This window comes from Phoca vitulina, unplaced genomic scaffold (genome assembly GCF_004348235.1).
Source record: "Phoca vitulina isolate PV1807 unplaced genomic scaffold, GSC_HSeal_1.0 scaffold68, whole genome shotgun sequence".
In the NCBI taxonomy this organism is placed as follows: domain Eukaryota; kingdom Metazoa; phylum Chordata; class Mammalia; order Carnivora; family Phocidae; genus Phoca; species Phoca vitulina.
Window position 1 is genome coordinate 2,543,361 of NW_022589771.1, and position 23,343 is coordinate 2,566,703.

General features: G+C 49.1%; 1 protein-coding gene across 1 annotated transcript; it reads left to right on the plus strand.

Annotated features, from left to right (window-relative positions):
- The first annotated feature begins 3,970 nt into the window (after positions 1–3,970).
- Positions 3,971–22,996, plus strand: ETS2 (ETS proto-oncogene 2, transcription factor). The gene is made up of 10 exons (XM_032392596.1): positions 3,971–4,064; positions 8,252–8,323; positions 10,766–10,877; positions 12,005–12,124; positions 12,371–12,571; positions 14,353–14,436; positions 15,487–15,708; positions 16,444–16,707; positions 18,680–18,798; positions 19,669–22,996. The coding sequence occupies exons 2-10, from the start codon at positions 8,252–8,254 to the stop codon at positions 19,882–19,884; spliced, it is 1,410 nt and encodes a 469-aa protein (XP_032248487.1). The 5' UTR covers positions 3,971–4,064; the 3' UTR covers positions 19,885–22,996.
- Positions 22,997–23,343: the final 347 nt, after the last annotated feature.

Here is a 23,343-nt window from a genome sequence, read left to right on the forward strand (position 1 = left end):
CTGATCTCCAGGATAGTCCCAGGCTTGCTATTCCAAAAAATCTTCACAAAGAAGATAGACACCGCTTGCTCTTACATAGTTTGGGACCACCCTGTCGGGAGGCTGGGAGGCTGCTAGAGGACCCCAGCTTGCCCGGGATTCCTGGTACCTGTGCCAGCCTGCAAATGGGCAAGAGTGGAGGGCCACTTGGATAATACGTATGTGGTATGCACATACAGAGGTGGGGGTACGTGGGTGTTATAGAGCTTAACTTCATCCTTTCCTTGACCCAAACATGCATCAGTGGGTTAACTGGTGCTGCCAGGCACCACCCACCAGGTGACTGCAGGATAAATGGTCAGCAGAGGAAAGGCAGGTGCCAGAATGTGCGCGAATTCAGTGATTTCTATCTCTAAGTGCATTTCCCCTCCCCACCCCACCCCCAGGATTTCCAAAGTCATGTGTGTGATTTTCACAGTATTGTGGACTCAGTTTTACTTCTTCAAGGGCGGGGACTAAGCCTCACTGGCCTTTGTCTGCTCAGCAGCTGACACTGTGTTTGCTGAATGAATAAATGATACACCGCAGACCAAATGACGTCTGTTTAGCTTACAAGTGGAAACCAGCACGTACTGTATGTTGACTACCAATTCGGATTTCAAGGTAAACACAGATGTGTTTCTAAGGAAGCATTTTTGGTTTTGGGGGTTTTTTGTTGTTTGTTTTTTTTTTTTTTTACAGAATGACTTAGAAAGCTAATCATTTTTAATAATTATGTCTAGATTCTAAAGAACTCTTATCTGCATTTTAGTCTCTAGACATTTAGCATTTAAACACATATGTTCTACTGTAATACACCTTTTCTCTTCTATGAGCTTCCCTCTTTCTTAAGGGAAAGAGTTAAGACTGCTTTTCAGCTCAGTTTGACATAATGCATCTGATCATTTCGCCCCGTGTGCCTTCTGACTTTTCATTTCCTTCTAACACGTTTGACTTTTGATCTTGAAGCACAAGGGCCCGCACTTTTATTAGGGTTTAATTTACTGTAAAGCTCGGTGTTCCCTGTGAATCAAGCCATAATAGGGGAATAATCACAGGCTTCAGCCAGCCAGGTTTTAGTTCTGCTGAGTAACTAGGAAACCGACTAATAACAGGAAGGTTAAAAAAAATGTTGGGAACCCTGATATCGCCCCAGAGCTAGGATAAGCCATTTTATTATGTGCACATGACTGTCCAAGTGTAGAAGGGGTTCAGCCATGGCATAGAACCCAGGGCACGGAGGTGTGTGGATGGGCCCAGCGCTCTACGGAAGGGAAAGCGAGGAGTGACAGGGGCTTGGGTTGGAGTCAAGATGTGGCGCTGGCATGTGACCCCACGTCCTCTCCCCGGCCTTCTACACCTCTTTCAGCTCCACCATTCGTGCCTCTGGCCAGATTATTTTTTTTCTTTTTTTTTTTTTTTTAAGATTTTATTTATTTATTTGAGAGAGAGAATGAGATAGAGAGAGCATGAGAGGAGGGAGGGTCAGAGGGAGAAGCAGGGAGCTTCCTGCCGAGCAGGGAGCCCGATGCGGGACTCGATCCCGGGACTCCAGGATCATGACCCGAGCCGAAGGCAGTCACTTAACCAACTGAGCCACCCAGGCACCCTGGCCAGATTATTTTCAATAGGGCTTCATACATTACATCGGACAGGGTAGAGATGGTTTCTTTTTTCATGTATATGCTATTTTTACCCAAGGGTTTTTCGTACAACGAAAAGGGAAGAGCTTAGGAAAAGAAACTTAATAGTTACATCATTTTGAGATTGTCTCTACCATGTACTCACAGCTCTGATAAATTCTTTACACATTCGGTTTTATGGAGAATGCTCATCACAGCCTGATGACATAGGTTCTATAATCACCTTTTCTACCGTAGAGGAGAGAACTGGCCCCAGACTTCACAAGTCAGAGCAGAAGGAAAAATCGTCGTCAGGGACGGACTGTCTCCCGTACTTCTCTTTTGACATCTTACTGCTCAGATATGTTGGAACACTGCCCAGCCTGAGCAGAGCTCCCCTCCAAGCCCCCAGCCTGCACCAGCCCCTCCAGGAAGGAAGATGGCTTCCCAAAGAATCCGTGGACATCAAAAGACTCAGGGAGCCTCTGAGCTTGGACTGAACGCCTGCGGTCACGGCAGCAGGTGCTACAGAAAAGGCAGTCCCACTTGGGGCGGCTGAACTTAACAGGATGGCTGTAGGCATCAAGCTTCTCGGACACTATCAAGGGATGAGTGAGTAGCCCGGGGGAAAAATCCCGCTATTAGCTGAAGCTGCAGCTCAGATGAGTCAGTATTTTATGCTACATTGGGGGAAAAAAAAGTAGCATACTCTTCACATCTCCATGGTAACTTACTATGGATCTGCATTCCATTTATGAAACTCCTTCTTGACCTATCTATGCTTTCTGGTCCAGGACTGAATATAAACTGAGAAGCCATCAGAATCAAATCAGTCTCCTAGAAATATCAGTACTCCACTGCAGCTGGGTTGTTTCAGCTGCGTAGACCCTGCCTCGGGCCCATGCAGTGGTGACACCTGAAAAGCCTCAGGTGCCTGGAAACATTACAGTGCAATAGTATCTCAATTATCCGGTAACTCCGGATTTAGGGTTGCCATGGAAACCGGGAGCCTTGGTAACAGAGAAGGGAGATGACTCCTCTTCCTTCCCAGCACTGCAGTCCCTGAGATACGCCAACTTTCAGTCCCCTGGCCTTCCCTAAGCCGGGCTGTTTTATTTTATACCACCTTCAGGAATCTTAATTTTTCTCCAAAATATTGAGAAGCTGAATAGGAAATGCACGCATTTCTAGGCATGGACTCAAGTATTTTCTGCTAGCAATAGAAACCAGCAGTAGGGGTGATGGTTTTGACCGTGATTGGGAGTCAGATAAACTTGAGTTTCAACCGTGAATTTCCCGTTCATACCTTTTATGACCCGGCAAGTTATTTACCCTAAGGTTCAGTTCCCTCACACTTTAAGTGGGGACAGTCATGCTTTGGAGAATGATGAGCATTCGCCCCGAGCCGCTCAGCCAACGCTGGTTACCATCCGGGCACCGCTCAACTCTAGGGGGCGCCCCTCACACGACGCCGGAGGCTTGGGGCTTCCCGGAGCGGGGCAGGCTCAGTGACCCAGCCTAGGGCCCAGTTCGGACCTTTATCATCTCAGACGCATTTTAGAGGCTTTTCATGATAGAATGATGAGAAATCAAAGGCCATGAGGAGATTCGGGAATGGGGCTGGAGTGAGCCCCTTATTACCCAAGCCACTCGGTGCCACCACCCCTCGGGAAAAGGGGAGGAAAGCTAATCCTCCCAGAAGAGGCTCTCCTTCTGATCTCCCCGGGCTCACACCCGCGCGGGGCGCCGGGCCCCCAGTCCCCGGCCCACCGCGGTCCCAGAACAGCAGGCGAGGGACAGAGCCAGGTGACAGCGGGCGCGGAGCGAGGTCCGGGCCGGAAGGAGCCGGCTCCGCCCCCGCTCCCCTCCCTTCTAGTCTCACTCCTCCTCTCTTGCCTCCCTCCCCTCCCTCCTCCCCCCTCCCCTGCGCTCTCCCTCCCCTTCCCTCCCCTCCTCCACCCCTTCTCGGCTCTTTCCTTCCCCTCTCCTCCACTCCTCTCACCTCTCGCCTCCCCTCCTCTGTCCTCCTCCCTCCTCCCCTCTTCCTCCTTCTCCTCCCCTCCTCCACCCCTCCCCTCTCTCCTCCTCCCATCTTCTCCCCTCCTCTCTCTTTTCCCCTCCCCCTTGCCCCTCCTCCCCTCCCCTCTGTCGTCTTTCCTCCCTCCTCCCTCCTCCCCGCGCTCTGAAGAGCGCGCCGCGAAGGGGACTGGCCGGTTACTTCCTCCGGTGGCGGCAAAGACCGCGGTGCGGCCCCATCCTCGAGCTCCCGGAGCCGCCTGCCTGCCCCCGGCCAGCTTCCCGGCTCCCGGCCCCCCGCCCAGGTGCCCGCGGCCCGGCCCCCCAGCCCCGCCGCCCTCGTTCGCGTCCGACGCGCACCGCGGAGCCCGGCCCGGAGCCGCCGCCGGCCCTGCCCGAAGCGGCGCGGTAAGAGCGGGGCCCGGGGCTCGCGGGCTGGCGGGCCGGGGGTCCGGGAGGGCGCCCTCCGGCGCGGGTCCTCTCCCGGGGACCCCAGACCCCGGGCGGGGGACGTGGGTAGCCCCGAGGTCCGGATCCCGAGGCGCAGCCGGGGTCGCGGCGGGGCGGCGACTGTTCCCCGGCTTCGGGCTCGCTCCGGGTGCCGGGGCGGCTCGGCGGCGGCTCGGGGGCGGGGGGCCCGGGCAGGGCGCCAGTGGGCCCGGCCGTGACGCGCCGAGCAGGCTGCGAACTTGGGCCGCGGCCGCGGGTGGCCGAGCGGCCAGGCAGGGCGCGCCCGCCTGTTTCACTTGCTTTTGTTTTTAAAAGGAAATGCGGGTCTGGTGGGGGGCTTCTTGCAGAGGGCGCCCCGCGGGCTGATTTCGCGGCCGGGGTGGGGGGGACGCAGCGGGGGGCATCGGAGGGGCCCCGGCGCGCCCGGCTTCGCGGGTGACTTACCCGAGCGCGCCGGGCCCGGTAGGATCGGGGGCGCCCGGCGCCTAAAGCACCTGGAGGCTGCAGCTCCCCGAAAACGTGCTCGGCCACTCCGGGGCCCGGCCGGGGGCGGCGGAAGAGGGAGGCTCCGGGAGGGCGAGACCCCCACGGGCGCCCCGGCACCTCTGGATCGGGGGTCCTCGGTGCGGCGAGGTGGGCGTGGGAGCCTGTCGGAAATGCGGGTGTGGGTGTCCGTGCTGCCTGTATTTTCGCGTTCTTAAAGGATTTTGAATGAAAGGTTAACGTTTCTAAGTATGTGGGTTTTTTGGTTTTGTTTTGGATTTTGTTTTTCTTTTTCTTTTTCTTTTCTTTTCTTTCTTTCTTTCTTTTTTTTTTTAAAGCATAGGAGACTTTTAAAATACTGGCCTGTATTCAGTTTCAGTGTAGCTTAAACTGGTAGTGACGAGCTACTTATTTAGAAAGTAGAGAAATGAGCAGTCCCCTTTGGAGATAGAGGTAATTTATTTTAATTCACCAGTAAGAGGTTATGTTTGTCCTGGACAATGGAGGCGTCCGTGCGCTATCTGCCTGTCCACAGCACCACCAATCAGGGAGATAAATCTCCAAGTTAAGGTTTATTAAAATTCTGAGTAATATCACAGTACAGTAAATGTTGGCACTGTGGGCCCTGCAGGGAAATATTCACTCATTTCTGGGGTTAGTCATTCCTCTCTCTAAACTGATAACTTTCAAAAGAAAGAGCAAACCAACCTTCCAGAGTGGCAAATGGGTTTGTTTTTGCTTTTGTTTTTCTGATTTACCTAAATACAAACCTGTGCTCTGATCTCTCACATAAAGGATCACTCCTTCCAGGAAGGGTACTGTTGTTCGGCAAATCCTCTTTGTTTAAAATTTTACTGTTCTTAGCTCACACGTTTCTGCCAGGTTTTCTTTTTGTTGTTGTTGTTCAGAAGCAGCAATCAATAGGGCAAGACCGTGAGGACCTAAATTTGAAATCGATTTGGGTAGAGAAACTTGACCTGTCTGCCACCTTAACAAGCTTTGTGGAGTAAAATGAGTGAACTTCAATTTCATTAGTTATGTGTCTGCCTGAAACCCAGGTGGAGGGGCACTCTGATTCCACATGGTTTTTACAAAACAAATTAAAAGCTGGACAACAAAAGAATTCTATTCTGTAGCTAGTAATTAGAGCTCTTTATGTGGGAGTGGTAGACTGCCTTTTCTCCCGGTATTTATACCCAAAAACCAGGCGAGCTTTACCCATTGCCTTCCATACCAATTCTCTGTCCATCTCTGTGAGGCTGAAAAAATGTACACCAAAGTCAGCAAGTTGTCGGCAAACCAGACTTAGAAAAAGAGCTGACCTAGTGGGCTCAGGAGGGATCATTGGTAACAGTTAAGATGTCTGTTTTGAGGTTTATTTAATCAACAGGTAACAGGATTTAGTTCATGAAGCGCAGACTTATGGAGCATGTCCCATGGTAAAGAGTGGTGAGCTGGGCCATGGTCTAATAACATTTGTATGTGCTCTCCACTCCATACTGATGTGGTGGGAGAAGGCCCATGCCTCATCATCCCGGTTACCCTCCCATGGAGCAGCTCCACTGGGATTGATGTGCACTGTGCCCCCCTTAGTTAGCCCTGCAGTAGCTCTGTGATCCTGGGCGAGTCATCGGAGGTCTCTGGGCCTCCCTTGCCCTGTAAGATGCAACATCACTGTAAAATGTTACAACATCCATCTCTCAGAAATGCCAGGAAGATTCAGTGAAGTGGGAATGTGTGGTCGCCCAGCGTGGGCTTAGGTCTTGTCAGTAGGATCCTGTCCGTTCAGGGATCATTAGTAGTGAATATTGATTCCTGAGTGCACGTGGATGACATGATCCACTAAGTGGAGATTCTGAGCCAATGGGGCCACTTTGGATCCAGGACAACCCTTCCTCTGCTCCCCTCCTGCCCCACAGGACGATTAATTTATTGTCAGTGTTCTCCAGCCTTCACTGGCCACCATGATAATTACTCGCACTCTGAGGGTTTTAACAACCTTCCCCAGTGCCTCTTGCCTGCTCTGCGTGGTAGACTCTCCTCCCACGCTGCCACTCTAGCCAGGGGTGTGTGTGTGTGTGTGTGTGTGTGTGTGTGTGTGTGTGTGTAGTAGTTGGGAGGTCTGGTTTAGCCATAATGTTGATCATAAAGAGAAAACAAAGTACAAACTCGAAGGAGTCATGGGGAAATGTCCTACTTGCCACCTCCATTAAGCCCTATCAATTGCACAATATTTTAATTCCTCAGAGTTCCTGGTTGTAACAGGTGGCAGCGCCCAGGCTAGATTATGGGGGAAGACAACGAGGGGGGCCCTGTAAAGCTGCCCGTAGACCTTCGGTTTCAAAGCCGGGAGGCTGGCGGGTGAGGCATGCCCCATGGGGTAAAGGTTACTATCGCAGATGCTAGCCCAGCTTCTTCAAAGAGGAGTTTTAGTTTTAGTTGCTCTGTATTTTCATATACCACTCTGGTGGCATTATCTTGGTACCTTTCTTACTTATTAATATAGAATTTACCCGGCCAGCCCTATGTTAGGGTCCAAGTTCAGTTTTCTGTCTCCAGCAGTGTCCGATTGCAAGCCACGTAAAAACTATAAGTTTTCTAATAGCTACACTCAATATAGGAAAGTAAGTGAAGTTAATTTCCATATATTTCAATTAACTGAATACATTCGGAATATTATATAAACATGCAGTAAATATAAAGTCATGACTGAGATACTTTACTTTTTTTTTACACGATCTTTGAAATCTTGTGTATTTTACATGCGGAGCTCATCTCAGCCCATCTTAGTCGTGTGCCAAGTGCTTGGTAGCCGCAAGTGGCCAGGGGCCACCGCACTGGTCAGCGCAGGTCTGTCTAGTAGAGGCCCAGACTCTATCGAAGCAAGTCAGACTGCTCTGTGATCAGCATTACTTGCCCTTGAAGAAATGCACAGCTGAGCAACACACACAGCAGACCTATTTCAAGTTTGTGTAGTCCACGCAGGAGGGTTTGGGAGAGGGCAGGGGGTTTGACCTGAAGCCGTGCTTCTGGGAACCTTTTCTGTCCTTCTGGGAGTGCTTCCTCACAGCTTAGGGAGAGGCTAGGACCTCAGAGGCTCTTTCCAGCGTCCTGACCTGGATCTGGATCCACCAGGAGTTCCCAGGTTGAGCTGACTGCCTCTTCTTCCCCCCGCCCCCCTGCAGCAAACGGGAGGTGGCTAGTGCTTGCCCAGCAACTCCGCCCCCCGCCCCGAGGGTGTCCTGCACCCTGAGCCAACCGTGGACATGGCAGTGAAAAGCAGCTCACCCCGCTCCTGTCATGGGAAGACGAGGTCCCCCTGGCTCAGCTCCCCCAGCCAGGCTCCCTTGGGAGGCCCTGCCTGACCAGCCAGCCAGAAAGTGACTTTATCTGTGTGCTTCATCTCTAAGTGGAATTCAGGAGAGAATCAGCATTATTATTTAATTACTTAAATAGCATGCCCTTTGTGAGGAGGGCCTAAGATGCAAGAACTAGCATTTAGGTTTGAATGACCTAGGTCTTGCTGTAGACCTTGACAGACTCCGCCAGAATTAGGGTTGATGGAGCCAGTAAAGACTTGTTAGAAATGTGTGTGAGTTGTTGCCCCTGTGACTCTTTCTTTATGTCTTTTCCTTTTTCTTTTTCTTTTTTTTTTTTTAAAGATGAATGACTTTGGAATCAAGAACACGGACCAGGTCGCCCCTGCGTCTAACAGTTACAGAGGGACACTGAAGGTAAGAGAGCAAGTCTGAATTTAAAAGTTTTTAGAAAACATTGAGGAACTCAGTCTCTAGGAGGAAGAGCCACCTGCTGGGTCCTAAAAGACTGGTTCTAGCCCCAGCCTTTTAATTTACGGGCTGTGTGACTCTGGGTTGTTTGCTTAATCTCTCTGGGCCTCAGTTTTCTAGTCTATAAAATGGGTCTCCTGATGCTCGTTCTACTTGTCTTCCAAGATACGAAACCATTTAATTTGCAGATGGGGAGGCCTTTGTGGTTTATTTCTGAGACTCCTGGCAGGTGAAAAATCCTATGATTCTCAGTAGGACAGAGCTGGAGAAGCTGTCTCCACTGCCCTTCTGTTCCCCCTTGGGTTTTCCCAGGGCGATGGGCTGGGTGTTGAAGAACTGGAAAGGAAAGAGCTGAGAGGTGGAAGACCGGCGCCACTGTGGGGGCTTCTTCCCTTCAGAAGGGCCAGTGCCCACGGGGCTGCAGGCAGCCTGTCGTCCCTGCCACAGAGAACAGCATGCCTGTTGGCGTAAACCAAACACAGATGAACGATGAAGGAGCCTTTAATGGTGCATAATAACCAAATTTCACGTAGCTTCTATCTCAGTTCCTTTTGAGAACGTTCTCGAGTAGCACAAACTGATCATTTCCCCTTTGCCTTCTCCAAATGTGACAGTGAGATTAGATTGTTTTCTTAGCATCGTGTAGTAAACATGTTTCAGAGCGCGATTTTAGATTGGCCTCCTCCAGTCTTATATAGTGATGTATCTCTGTCCCGTTATATTTTCCTTTATAAATCCTTAGCAGGTTATTTGTCTGGGAGAGCCCAAAAAGCCAGAAATGGGCCCAGGCTCTTCTTGAGTATCATGAAGGTCATGAAACTTCAAACCAGAGAGTTTTCTGGTTTGATTTGGTCAGATGTTTTCAGCGTGGCAGAAACCATACAAGAAATTTTGGTATTAAGTTTGCAGCCACACCCTGGGAAGAAAAATTCTTCTATAAGTTAGAAAGGATTTGATGATGCCCATGTGATTTCTGGGTTTGGAGAAGAAACAGTCGTTGCTGAAATTGATGTGTTGAAATACTCAGTGCGAATTTGTATTGTCTTTTGGCTTCCTGGTTTTAAAAAAAGAACTCCAGTCAGGAAAGGAGAGGCATTTCCTTGGTCACCCGCGGAAATGCTAGTGAGAATTTTAAAAATTGATTGGCTGTGTTACCAAAATTAGCCCTGAAGCAGTTTATACATCTAGATGCAGATTTCAAACTTGATTGTTTTTTCCCTTAAGGTTTTGGCAGGTGGACATTATTGTCCTGGGCTCCGGGCCGGGGGGGCTGGGCTCCGACATCATTGGGACATCATTGTCTTGAGTGTTTTCGGCGGAGTCCCAACTTCTGCCTGCCTTCTTACGTAATGCGTCATGCATTGTTCTGCATTTCTAAGAAGAAAGCACACAAACCGATTTTATTTGTAAATGTGTTGCACATTTTTTTAATTGATGACTTAACAGATGGGTCATTGTATTACACATAACATGGGCTTTCCACTTTATGTTGGAAAAATATAACCATCTTTTACGTTGTTCCTCAGCAAGTCAGGCAGCAATGAATCAAGACTTGATCTGTTACTTATAAACAGGTCTTACACTAAAGGCGATCTCTTTTGTAAAGGTTAGATGAATTATCAGAGATCGCCGCTGTGTGTGGGGTTTATCTTTCTCTGTGTCTCTGTCCTCTTCCTCCCCCTAAGCTGTACATAGTTTTACTTGAAACCTTTTTTCCTTTGGAAATCTTTCCCCTTCGTTGATGATGGGGGGCAGGGGTCTTTTCAAAACCTATACTTTTGTAAAATTAAACCCTAAGGAATGTTTTCATATGTATTACTATCTTCTGAACCATTGGAATTGATGATAGGGAAAGAAAATCTAGTTTTAACTAAAGCGTTTCACGGTTAAACATAAAAATAAATGCTTCCACAAATAGTTGAGCTCACTGTTTTCCAAGTTTCATTCAGTCATCTGCCTTTGCTTTACTGCAGTGAGCTAAAACTGTCCTGCTTAGGGTCTGACTCAGTTTCCCTCTGATGGGGCAAAGGGGCCAGGTGTTTGGACCAGCTGGTCTCTAAGCCCCACCCAGCACTGTTCTTCTAAATTTCCATTATTTTTAGGTTTGTTTACTTAGTTTATTCATTGAAATTAGGCCATTAAAAAGAAATTCCCAGTCATTCTGACTCTGTGAGGTCAAAGCAATGATCCAGAATAAAATAGAATCCTTTCCATCACTTTGACTGTAGAAGTCTGGACGGAGCATTGACTGGTCAATTCCTTTTATGGCTTTGTAATTGCCAGTTTCATGAGGGTGTATCAGTAAGATGATCCATGGACCACTTTTCAAACAGGTAATTAAGTAAGTTTAAATATTAATTTCAGTCTCCTTTTCCATCTGTTTCACAGCGCCAGCCAGCTTTTGACACCTTTGATGGATCCCTGTTTGCTGTTTTTCCCTCTCTCAATGAAGAGCAAACACTCCAAGAAGTGCCAACAGGCTTGGATTCCATTTCTCATGGTAATTTGTTACTCAGACTTGACCAATGGTGCATAATTTCCCGTAGTTCAGTTAATAAAAAGATGACCGTTGGTAAGCGACAAAGGTTGGTGTCTTGAATCTTTGATTTGAAAAGTCAGATGGTGGCTCTGAACCTGGGAGAAGACAGTTTTCCTTCTTTATGAGCATGAGGGTCCTGATGTCGTCCACTGCCAGATGCACCCCAGACTGCCGGGGAGCTCCTGAGATTTCCAGTGGGATGCTCTCATCACTGTAGCAAGCCCGGGCCCCATCTCCCAGGGGCACCTACAAAGCAGACCATGAAAGTGCCCTCCAGCTTCTCATTCTGGGGTCTCGTTATTAGTTAGATCATCCCCTACCCCGGAGTCTTGGGGCAACAAATTATACTTGCTAATATTTGCCCGTCTGCATTTACTTCTGTAGTTCTTAATGTCATTGTTTATTATTTTTTAAAGGGATAACAGTCAGATAATGCCTATACAATTACTGTGATAGGGTTATTAGTTGGAAACATTCCAGAGATTACTTCGTCATATGAAGTAGGTGCCTAGAAAATACAGCCCAGAAAATTAATTAAAACACATAGGCTTGCATAAGCATGCCATCCTGAGCCGGTCATTTATCATTCTTGAAATTGCTGAGGGAATCCAGAGATTGCTTTTCATTAAAAATTGCAGATGTGCCAACTTTACACGTGCTAAGAAGTCCCTTTGCCTGCTGCTTACTTTAATGGAAATAACGTCAAACTGTGCATTTGCCTCCCTTTAAAACTTCTGACCAAAACCATGTGCTTTCTTTCATTGTCTAAAAATTTTAAAAGAGACTTAGATAGAAATTTCAACTGAGGATAGTTGGGTTTTTTTAATGAGGTTTTGCAAAATAATTTGCAAGATAAAGCTTGGGTTTTATTTTAGATTTTTTTTATAAGTTTAGTTATGAGATGTAAATACTTTCTCAATTCCTGCTGCCCCCCCCCAATTTTTGTTAATAGTTATACTCTTCTAAGGAATACTGTCAAGGTTTGCGATTGAAATTGTTCCTTCCTGAAAACTAAGCTGTCTCCCCTAAATTCTCTATCTGGTCTTGCCAGCTTGAAGTCCTAATGTCCCCATGGGGTTTCTTTCTAGACTCTGCCAACTGTGAATTGCCTCTGTTAACTCCGTGCAGCAAGGCTGTCATGAGTCAAGCCTTAAAAGCTACCTTCAGTGGCTTTAAGAAGGAGCAGCGCCGCCTTGGCATCCCAAAGAGTAAGTGCGTTCTAGTCGTTTCTCTGAGTCCGCGTTGTACTCCAACAACAAATCTGACCGCAGTCGCTTCAGCTGACGCTCTGACTCAGCACTGTTGTTGGGGTCTTAGAACTCCGCTGGGTGGCTTGCTCCTTTGGCCGGTCTCTGGAACACATCTGGACTTCGTGGGTCGGTCAGGAGTGACTGCGGTCTGACCGCCTCCTCCCGTTTTCTCCCTGTGTTCCGTCTTTGCCCCCCTCCCCGCAGACCCCTGGCTGTGGACCGAGCAGCAGGTCTGCCAGTGGCTCCTCTGGGCCACCAATGAGTTCAGCCTGGTGAACGTCAATTTCCAGAGGTTCGGCATGAACGGCCAGGTGCTGTGCAACCTGGGCAAGGAGCGCTTTCTGGAGCTGGCTCCGGATTTCGTGGGTGACATTCTCTGGGAGCATCTGGAGCAGATGATCAAAGGTACCCGCTGAGGGACCGGGCGCCTCCCCGCTGGGGAGAGCCGCGGCAGGGAAGGGAGATGGGGGGATCGGGGCTCTGTAATCCTACGGTCAGGGTTTCAAATTATGTAGAGTAAATTGCCAGAAAATGCCATCAGGGTGAGTCAAATGTGTGGCAGTGATTATAGGTTTTTTAATCCACTAAAGTCTGTGTGTGTGTGTGTGTGTGTGTGTGTGTGTGTGTGTGTGTAGCATCAAGGATAGCCACGAGGCAGTAACCTTAGTCCCTGCCTTGTGCACGGTGGTCTGATGGCACGCGTCCGGCGAGTACGTGTTGCCTCAGATAATGGAGGCCAGCGAGAAGTCCTGTGCTTTGTGGCTCACCTTATAGAACCCAAAGAAGAAAGTCAGCCTCAACGAAAGGGAGCCTTTATTCAGACAAACCCCGTGAATTTTACAGTGAATTTTCCTAAGACCAAATGGAATCCAACGGCAAGAATTTCTTCTGGTTTTATGTATTTAAACGAATGCAGAAGTAATTCATACATTTTTATACACGGACACTCTACAGAAACCTTAGCTATTGAACGAAAGAACTCTCATCATATAGAAGGTCTTGGTTTAGACCTTAAAAGAGTGTTGACAGCAGTGTTAAAAAATACATCCAGTTAAAAAGGGAAAAAAAAAATTGTAGTGAGGGATTAGGTTAAAAATATGAGAAAATTAGTTCTTTGGTCGAGTTCGGAGTAATAGTCCTTGTTCACTTGGTTTTAAACACTGAGTTTCAACACCGTTTACAGACTCAGAATCTTTAAAAGACCTTAGGATTCAGCCACCCTCTCTTTCAGCTGTGGCTTCTGGGGGCCAAGGAAACTTAAGCTTGGAGACCCCCAAATTCTCCCTGAATTTGGACAAGTCTGATTGGACAAGTTTCTGGTGAATCTGTTCACTGGCAGGTTGGGCCTGTTTTGTGGTCACTCCGGGTGTAAGTCTGAGGGTCTGGATTTGTGGATGCGTGTGGCTCAGTGTGTTTGTAGGAAGTAAGCACACACAGAGAATGCTAACCTTTTCCTTTTCAAAGTCCCAGGGCACCGGGGCCCCCTTCAGGTTCCCACAGCACTGCTGGCCTCTCTCTGGCCGTACTCACCTCACCCTGGAGAAATGAGGGGCTTGAAGCCACGAACCATAACCTCAAGAGGGCAGGAGCTGGGTCTGCTTTACTAACCCACTGTATTCCCAGCCCCTGAGACAAGTGGCACTTCATAAATATTTAACTGTCTGTTGACGGCACAGATGAATTAAATACATGGTCTAGATATTTAAAATTATGCAGTAGAACATTTCACTTGGCCAGTGACAGCATTCATTTTGGAAAACTTATTCTGGTTATTAGGAAATGCGTTGCCATCTCGAGTTTTTGAAAAAGACCAAATGTTGAGGCGCCTGGGTGGCTCAGTTGGTTAAGCGTCTGCCTTCGGCTCAGGTCATGATCCCAGGGTCCTGGGATCGAGCCCCGCATCGGGCTCCCTGCTCCGCAGGAAGCCTGCTTCTCCCCCTCCCTCTCCCCTTGCTTGTGTTCCTTCTCTGGCTCTGTCCCTCTCTGTCAAATAAATAAATAAAATCTTTAAAAAAAAAAAGAAAAAAAGACCAAATGACACCGAATACCATCAGCTTAAATGTGAAGTGTAAATGCATTTAGTTATCCTAAAATAACCATAAAGCAGTAATTTAGAAATAAATGTTTTTTCTTGCATAGTTTTAACCTTGATTTGCAATCCTGTGTCTCTGGTGTCTGTTTTCCAGAAAACCAAGAAAAGACAGAAGATCAGTATGAAGAAAATTCACACCTCAACTCGGTCCCTCATTGGATTAATAGCAATTCACTAGGTCAGTCCAATCAATTCTGCCCTGAAGACCTTGGTGTTAACTTTTTCTATTAAATTGGGACTCCCACCCCCCCCCAAAAATAAATAAAATAAAAATAAATTTGCTGGAGGTCCAGAGGCCAGTCTCGGCCTGTGCTGTCCCATTGGGTGGCCACACATGGCCGCTAAGCTGCTGAGCACTTGAAATGTGGCTGGTCCACATTGAGACGTGCGGTAAGAATAAAATGTGCATCGGCTCTGAAGAGCTTAATGGAACAAAGAATGCAAAAGGCCTCCTTAATAATTTTTAAGATACTGATTACATGTTAAAATGATAATTGGTAATATTGGGTCAGGTCAAATATTAAAATTCATTTCACCTGGTTCTTTTTAGTTTGCTCCTGGAACTACTAGAAAATGTAACGTTGTCTGCGTGGCTGGTGTTATCTGTGCATTGGCCAGTGGGGCTTCGGGCAGGGAATAGAACACGGGGCGGAATGAAGCGAGCTGATTAGCTGCTGTCAGAGCTAGCATAATCAATAAGGGGTGCCAGGCACAGGAGGCATGTAGAAAGCAATTCTAAATTTGCTCTGATCTTTGGGGTCTTTCCTTCTGGTCACTGACACTGATGAGTATAGGTTACGGGGGTCCCGCTAGCCAGCAGAGGGAGGGACTGTTCCTTACAAGTCACATACTGGGTGGCAAATCACTCCGTCTCTCTGAGGCTTGCTGCCCTGGGAAGCTGAATGAGCCAGTGACCTCTGCCATTCCGAGAGTCACGTGAAGGCGTTTGCTAGACTAGAGCCGTAGAGATGCTACCATTGAGGTGTCACATCTTGGCTCCGAGGCAGCAGGCGTTTTGGAAGGGGGCTTATTGGCTGAGAGCATGAATGGCTTGCGAAGAGGAGGTAGCAGAAAAGCCGCCTGCCAAAGCCCACTTTCCACCGTGGTTTCGGGGGGGGTTAGAGCATGCAGAACTGGTTGCATTTGATTCGGGTTGAGGGCACAGAGGGTCTCTGATGACCCCACCACTCCTGCTTCATAGCTCTGCTGTCCGGTTGCTCTGTCCCAGGCTTTGGTGTGGAGCAGGCAGCGTACGGCGTGCAGACCCAGAATTACCCCAAAGGCAGCCTCCTGGACTTGTGTCCATCCTCCTCGGCGCCCAGCGTGCTCGGTTCTGAGCAGGAGTTTCAGATGCTGCCCAAGTCTCGACTCAACACCGTCAGCGTCAACTATTGTCCCATCAGTCAGGACTTCCCGAGCGGGAGCTTGAACCTGCTCGCCGGCGGTTCTGGTAAGTCGGAACTCCCGCAGGCTCCGTCCGCAGGGCCAGTGGTTGGATTCCAGGAGCCACGGTCAGACGGAGACGCAGTCTGCGTCCTGAGTGGCCGTCCGGCACTGTAACCTCAGGGGACGGCTTTGCTCAGCACGCGTGGGCTCCCGCTGTGTTTCCGGCTCCCGGCCGGGCACTGCGGGTACCGAGTAAACGAGACAGGGCCCTTGCTCTCGCAGGTGGATTCCTCCACCCGGTGGGGTATTTTGGGAGAAGATGCAGGAACATGACATTCCTGTAGTCAGTAACATCCCCACACCAAAAGGAAACCACTATCTTGACTTTTGTCCTCAGAGATGAGTTTTTCCTGTCCTTGAGCTTCATAGAAATGGAATCCTAGCGTTACGTTTTCTTTTGTGTTGGTGTTTTGCTCCTCCTTGTGTCTGAGACCCAGCCACGCTGTTGGATGGGGCAGACCGTTGCTCTTTTCATCGCTGTATAATACTCCATCCCTCGAAGGTGCACTTGACCCACCCATGCTGCTGCAGATGGAGGATGCGGTTGCATAGGGCATCTGTCGTAAGAAACGAGTGCCTGGCGAGAAGTCTAGGACTCTGCACCAGCAGGCTATAGGTGGAGTGGTGGGGGTGTTGCAGCCCCCAGACCAGCCTGGGGGACGCCCCTCCACCGCTCGGCAGCACCGGATGGTTCGCTGTCCTGGAGGACTCAGAGTTTGCGCCCGGCTGTCTTTGCCAGGGAAGCCCCGGGACCGCGACTCCCCCGAGAACGGCACGGACAGCTTCGAGAGCTCGGACTCCCTGCTGCAGTCCTGGAACAGCCAGTCGTCACTGCTGGATGTGCAGCGGGTGCCGTCCTTCGAGAGCTTCGAGGATGACTGCAGCCAGTCCCTGTGCCTCAATAAGCCGACCATGTCCTTCAAGGACTACATCCAGGAGAGGAGCGACCCGGTGGAGCAGGGCAAACCGGTTATACCCGCGGCAGTGCTGGCCGGCTTCACGGGTGAGTGTGTCACGCCAGCCCTCCCCAACCCCTCCCCGCGGCCCGGCCCCAGCGCCGGCTTCTTCCAGGGTGTTTCTGGTCCGAGCACATTGTAGCTACAGCCCACACTTGGTGCGTGGCTGTCCTCCTGAATCAGGCAGGCTGTACCCCTGAATTCTCAAAAGGCCAAGCTCATACGAACTGTCGTGCCCAGTGGTGTGGATGGGAATCCACGGGCCGCCCCCTCACCTGGGCTGTGCTCGGCCAGCCTGGAGAGGAGCAGGCGCGGGGGCCACGGACCTGTGGAGGCTTCAGCTCTGACTCACCCACTCCAGGAATCCCAAAGAATGTAAACTTGCCCAGGGAGGGACGGCAGAGCCAGCTTCAGACAGCGCAGGGACTGTTTACCTTTGCTTGCTTCTAAAATCCATCTTATTTTTAAAATTTGGGCGAAAGCTATTTTAGGCGAGGGACAAATAATAAAGCCGTTTTTAGAACCAAATATTTCCAGTACTTTAGCGAAAACACCAAGATTTTTTTTTTTTCATTGCTTCATGGGTCCTTAAATGTGTTTTTTTCATACTTTGACCATATGGAGCCACTGGATTAAAAAAAAAAAATGCCTACTTAAAATATTCAATAGGTTAAAATAAGAATACAGAAGCATCCATTTTTTTCTTTTCTGTTATCCCAAACATCCACAGGAATGGTCTTGTCTTTCATTTTTTTAAAATGTTTTAAATTAGTTAATTAATTAATGTAATTATTTTGAGAGAAAGAGAAGCACACGAGCATATGCAAGTGGGAGGCAGGGGGGCAGAGGGAAAGGGAGGGAGAGCACACTAAGCAGACTCCCCGCTGAGCACAGATCACGACCCCGGGCTCGATCTCACGACCCTGAGATCCTGAGCTGAGCCAAAATCAGGACTCAGACGTTCAACCGACTGAGCCACCCAGACGCCCCTTGGTGTTTTCAATTTTAATATTAGCTGCCATTTGTTGACTGTCAGCTCTGTATATATATACAGTTGGTTGTCCTTGGGCAGCCCAGCGGGGTGGGGGCGCTCACCTGTTTGACAGGTGGACAGCTCTCCACGGTCACACGGGTGACCTGGATGTGTCTGGTTCCAGAACTCCCGTCCTTGGTGCTTTACAGCCTTATTGCTGACGGCCATCGGGTCTTGAGGAACAACGCTTTGATGGGCGTGTGATCTAGGGCGGGGCACCTGGCCTCTGAGCTGCTCCTCATCTTCAAAATAGTTCTTCACAAGATGGTGGTTCTAAATATTAATCCAGGAACGGTATATGGAAAGCAAAGCGTACCTCATCAGAGGCGGTGAGGCCATGGAGACAACCCTAAGTGCCCAAGTGGCTGTTGAGTAAACCAAGCCTTGGATTAAGCAATTTGCCCACCGTCATTTGGCAGGAAAGCTGCAGTATAGGATTCCATGACACGTGCCTCATTCTGTGGTGAAATGCGCCTTCAGCCACCCCCACCCCTGTCCCACTGGGTGGTTCTAGAAATGAACCCTGAAACTTATTACATAAGGAACAATTAAACAGGATGAGGAATTTTTTTTTTTAAGATTTTATTTTTAAGTAATCTCTAAACCCACCGTGGGGCTCGAACTCACAACCCTGAGATCGAGACTCACCTGCTCCACTGACTGAGCCAGCCGGGCCCCTCCAAGATGAGGAATTTTAATGTCAAGAGTTGGTGGCCCTGAATTTTCTTCCAGAAAGACCCAACTCAGCTACCAAGGGCGTAGCGCCCCCTTTTTCAGGAGGGGGAGGGGGGACCCCAGATTGGGTGTCTAGCCTCATGCCATTGAAGGGGTCAGTCCTGTCACCACGCTTGGTGTTGTGCCTTCCTGTTGGCACCCTGCCCAGAGTCGGGGCTCCCATTCCTCAGTCAGCCCGTTTCATTAGAAAGGACTAAAGCCTTGCCGTACTTTAAATCTATAAAAACGTACAACTCGCCCCTTTCCCCCAGGAAGCGGCCCTATTCAGCTGTGGCAGTTTCTCCTGGAATTGCTCTCGGACAAATCCTGCCAGCCCTTCATCAGCTGGACCGGGGACGGCTGGGAGTTCAAGCTCGCGGACCCCGACGAGGTACAGCCAGAGCTTGGGAAGTCAGTCTCTGGGCTTTGAACCCTGATTTCATCACTCTGGGCTCATAAACTCGGTCCTCTGGGCACGAGGAAGGGTTCACCGCTGCAGATGAGTTCTAGGGTTCTGTGGGTGTGCGCTTGGGCGCAGGGCAGGCTTCTGCGAGTTGCTCTCTCATCTGATAAAAAGGCACAGGTGCTACGTTGAGGGTCTTTCCTGACCATCTGAAATGCCGTAGGAAATGTGCTTTTTTCCCCTGGTGGGAACTGAGCCTCTGGCAGCCCGGGCTGGACTTCTGGCCCCTGCAGCTCTGTCACGCTCAGCTCAGGCACTCGGAAACCCTGGAGGGGAAGGCCCAGGGAAGGCCGAGGGCAGATCCGAGACCCTCCCCTCCAGGACAGCGTTAGAGAACCCTGGGGGTCTCAGGCAGCCTTAGAGTGCAAGCTGGCGCCGCCCGATTCCCTGGGGAGGCAGAAGCCTTGAGGAATGCGGAGTGTCACATGGCTCAGAGCCGCACCCAGCAGCTGTTGACTGTGGGGCGTGGAATAAGAAGCCGGGAAGGGGGGGGACACAGCATTTCCCTTGTGTCAGGCCCGCCTGGTTGGGAATAGTCGGCTCCAGCGCGAAGCCTTGCTGCATGAGACGGTGCGGTTGGTGGGGGGGCGGGGGGCCTCACTCTCCCACCTGCACCTGCCTCCTTCCTCAGAGACACAGGTGCTGAAGCAGACCCACCCCTGGGGCCCTTCTGTAGTGGTCAGGTTCTCTGGGGGAAGCAGCCTGAGACTCCTCACTGGGGGCAAGTCATTCACTTTTCCTTAACTGCGAGTGAGGAAAATTGCAGATTTGAACTCTTTCCACCCGTGTCCGCTACAGGTGGCCCGCCGGTGGGGAAAGAGGAAAAACAAGCCCAAGATGAACTACGAGAAGCTGAGCAGGGGCTTGCGCTATTACTACGACAAGAACATCATCCACAAGACGTCGGGGAAGCGCTACGTGTACCGCTTTGTGTGCGACCTGCAGAACTTGCTGGGGTTCACCCCCGAGGAACTGCACGCCATCCTGGGCGTCCAGCCGGACACGGAGGACTGAGGCCCGCGGGGCCCCGAGCTGAGCCGGCCCGGCCCGCGTGGGACTTCGAGTGCGGCCATGCGACCGACTGCTCCAGGGACCCTGAAAGGCGGGATCGAACGCGTCCAGGGGAGTCCCCAAGAAGCAGTGGCCTTATTTCACCGGAAACCGCGGCTTTTCACCCAAAGCAGCGTGGTTTCTCACTTCTAAAGCCTGCTGACAGGAACACGCTATTTATGATGCTATTACATTAGAATGGCCGAGAAAGAAGCACTGGGAAGCCGTCCTGGCTCCGAGCAGGCCGCGGGCCAGGAACGTTCAGGCCGTTGGATATTCTCCAAGGAGTGAGCATGTCTCGGGCACACATGTTTTTTGGGGGTTTTTTTTCCATTTTCTTTTGCCTTTGGCCGTCAGGAATCACGAAGGCAGAAGCAGTCTCTGGTTCAGCGAGGCGGAGGGTGCAGAGATAGTCGTGCCGTTTCAGAAGTTAGTTTGTATATATGACTGTAATCTTAATAATTGTTGTCAAAATCCTCTCAGAGTCCTATTTAACGAGAACTGTATATTGTAATTTAAAATAATTCTGTAAGTGTATTTGAAATAAGAACGCAGACGTCCGGTGTTCACTGCGGTCTCCGAGAGCACGTGCGGCGCCCCGCGAGCACGGGGTGTGCCGCGGCGGACGAAGAAGTTGTAAAGTGTGTATTATTTACATTTAATATGCCTACAGGTAGATGTCGAAGAGGGTCAGTCCCTGTTTCTGTTTTGTTTTGCCTGGATGATTATCTGGCAAGGACTTTGTACATTTGGGAATTTTTATGAAACACTTAATGTTATTATCTGGAGGCCCATCTAGCCTCTGCTTTTCTCCTTAATCGTAATGTAAAAGCTATAAAGCAGTATTTTTCTTGACAAATGGCATATGTTTTCCATTTCTGTGCATGCCTTTAAATCCGTTTATACATACGAGACTGATTTTATTTTTTAGTTCGACTGTGTTTCCCCAACAACTAACCTCCCCAACCAGCCATTTCCTTCCCATGCTCCACCTCCGCGCCCCAAATTATTCTGTATGATTAAAATAAGAATGCTATTTTTGGAAATATGTGGCTCCTTTTCAGAGAGCAGGAGGGATTTACGTAGCAGCTACTTTTACTGCAGAAGTAATTCACTGGAAAAAAATGTAATTTGTAAGAAAGCTTTATTTTTATCTGCACTCTCTGAAGTTAAACAGGTCATACTGAGCTGAAGTCTGGGGCAGGTGGGGGCAGGAGGGGGAATCTTCATGAAGCCTCTTGGTCGTGAACGAAACACGACTTTTCCCTCACCTGTGGAGTCGTGGGCTATCTGGACACGATGCTGCTCCTTTCTGCTCAGTGCCCAAGCTCTGTGTTCTTGTTTTCGTGCCCAGAGGCAAAGAGAGGACAAGCGAGATGGGAGAATCCACTGGAGGATTCGAGATGAAAAAAAACATGTTGCTCACCATGGAGACTTTCATGGTTGTTTCCAAGGAGCACCTGGGTGGGCATGTATTTGGGGAGCTTGGAAACAATCAAGCCAATGTGGTTTCAGGGCCACATGAGCCTCCCTCGCAATGTGGGGGACACTCAGAGCCATGGCTGACGTCCCCAGAGAAGAGTCCATCTGTCTAATGAGGCTGTGGGACTGGGTGGCAAGGCCAGCTGGGCAGAGCAGCGCCAGAGCTGGGGGACTCAGTCCCAGTACCTACACGAGACCATTTCCAGTGTCTAAGCACAGGATGTTTTTCTCAAGCAGGACATGTTTATCACTCAGACATCTGTTTATAACATCCACAGACATGTGACTGGGAACATCTTGCTGCCAAAGGGAATCTTAGCCATCGGCTCATTTTATATGGGGTTGAACCACATGAAATTGCCAATATTTGACTTTTTTTATCTACAGAGTTGGGCGGTTTCATGTGATTCAACCTAATAGTTACAGGAACTAAAGCCCATGATAAACCTTTGGTGTGGTAATGAACAGACTTAAGGATAAAGATTTTGTAATCTGGCCTTTTTTTTCTCAAATAATAAAGTATTTTGTTTATATAAACGCCTCCTTGTAAGGGTCCTCCTTTCGTCCCACCCCAACAGGGAGGGAGGAGGGGAGGTGGAGTGAGGATAGCAAAGCCCAATCCATTGTCCGCGCCGCCCCCCCGCACCCCCCCCTCCGGTAGCTTTCAGTCTATTGAGAATCACATCTCCATTTAACTGGTTTTACACATGGGGTCACCCGGCAAATCGTGACCAAGCTGCAACCCAGCTGTGAGCTCTTCCTGAAGGAACCCCCAAAAAGTGTTGCCTTCAACCGAAAAATGTTTTAGGAAGGGATTAGAATAGAAAGATGCAGGCGTCTTGTCTTTGCCAGGGGATTGGCAGAACTAACAGCAGAAATTGTAAGGATGCTTCAGTGAGGAACCCCAGTAGGGTTTTTGAGGTTCAGGAACTTTTCTCCAGGATGCCTGACATTGCTGAGCTGACTTACTAGAGGTGAGGGTGATGGTCCTGGGATACAGGTTCTCAAACACACTTCAAATTTAGTGAGGATGCCAACAAACAGGTGGGTTATATCAGAGGTGTGCTGGAGGCCCCTCCCCACGGGCTGGCGAGAACAGGTCCCTTCCCCACTTTGCATCAGTGATGTGTTGGTATCTTGAATGTGATTGTGGTGAGAGTATGTGCACCATGAAAATCAGCAGACACTACAAATCAGGGCTCCCCTCAAGCCCCCTCAGGGAGCTGGTTCTTAAACATTTACCAGAACACCGCTGGTCATCAGTGTTCACCGTATTAGAAATTAGAACACATTTTAAAATACAATTCCTTTTTAAAATAACATTAATGCTTTTATGGAAAATAACTTTTCCCAAAAAAGTGAATGTGGCGTTGTTTTACATGTTTTCAAATTCCTTTAATGTCTGGTTTAAAAGAAGGGAGCTGGGTTCTTATATTTTCTTCTGCATTTTGTCTTGTGATACATTTTGAAAGAAATCAAGTCTCACACAGATATGTAATTGGAACAGAGGAGTATTTGGGAGATGTTTGGGATAATTGTGGATATTGTTTCATACTACACCAAACCTGGCAGATGGAAGTTTCTTAAAAGTTCATTGCAGTTGGAATATGAAACCATATCAATAAACTTTCCTATGGTTATAATAAATTCCATTGGTCTGTCTTCCACTTTGAATGGATCTTTTACCCATGTGTGATTTTGTAACATCATGCATTAGTCATTTGGAAAATATTGCTTCAAAATGTTGACACATTCCAACATCTAATATCAAATGATCACCTTAGTTACTATCCTCACCAATTTCACCAGAAAAGTATTAGGAATCTGTCAAGCTCACAGTGGCAGATGTAAACTTCCAAAAAATTCAGATTTTCATTTGAAAGCTCAAATGTTATCATTGGCAACAAACACTCTAAGTTGTTTTCTTTGAAGTGACAGACT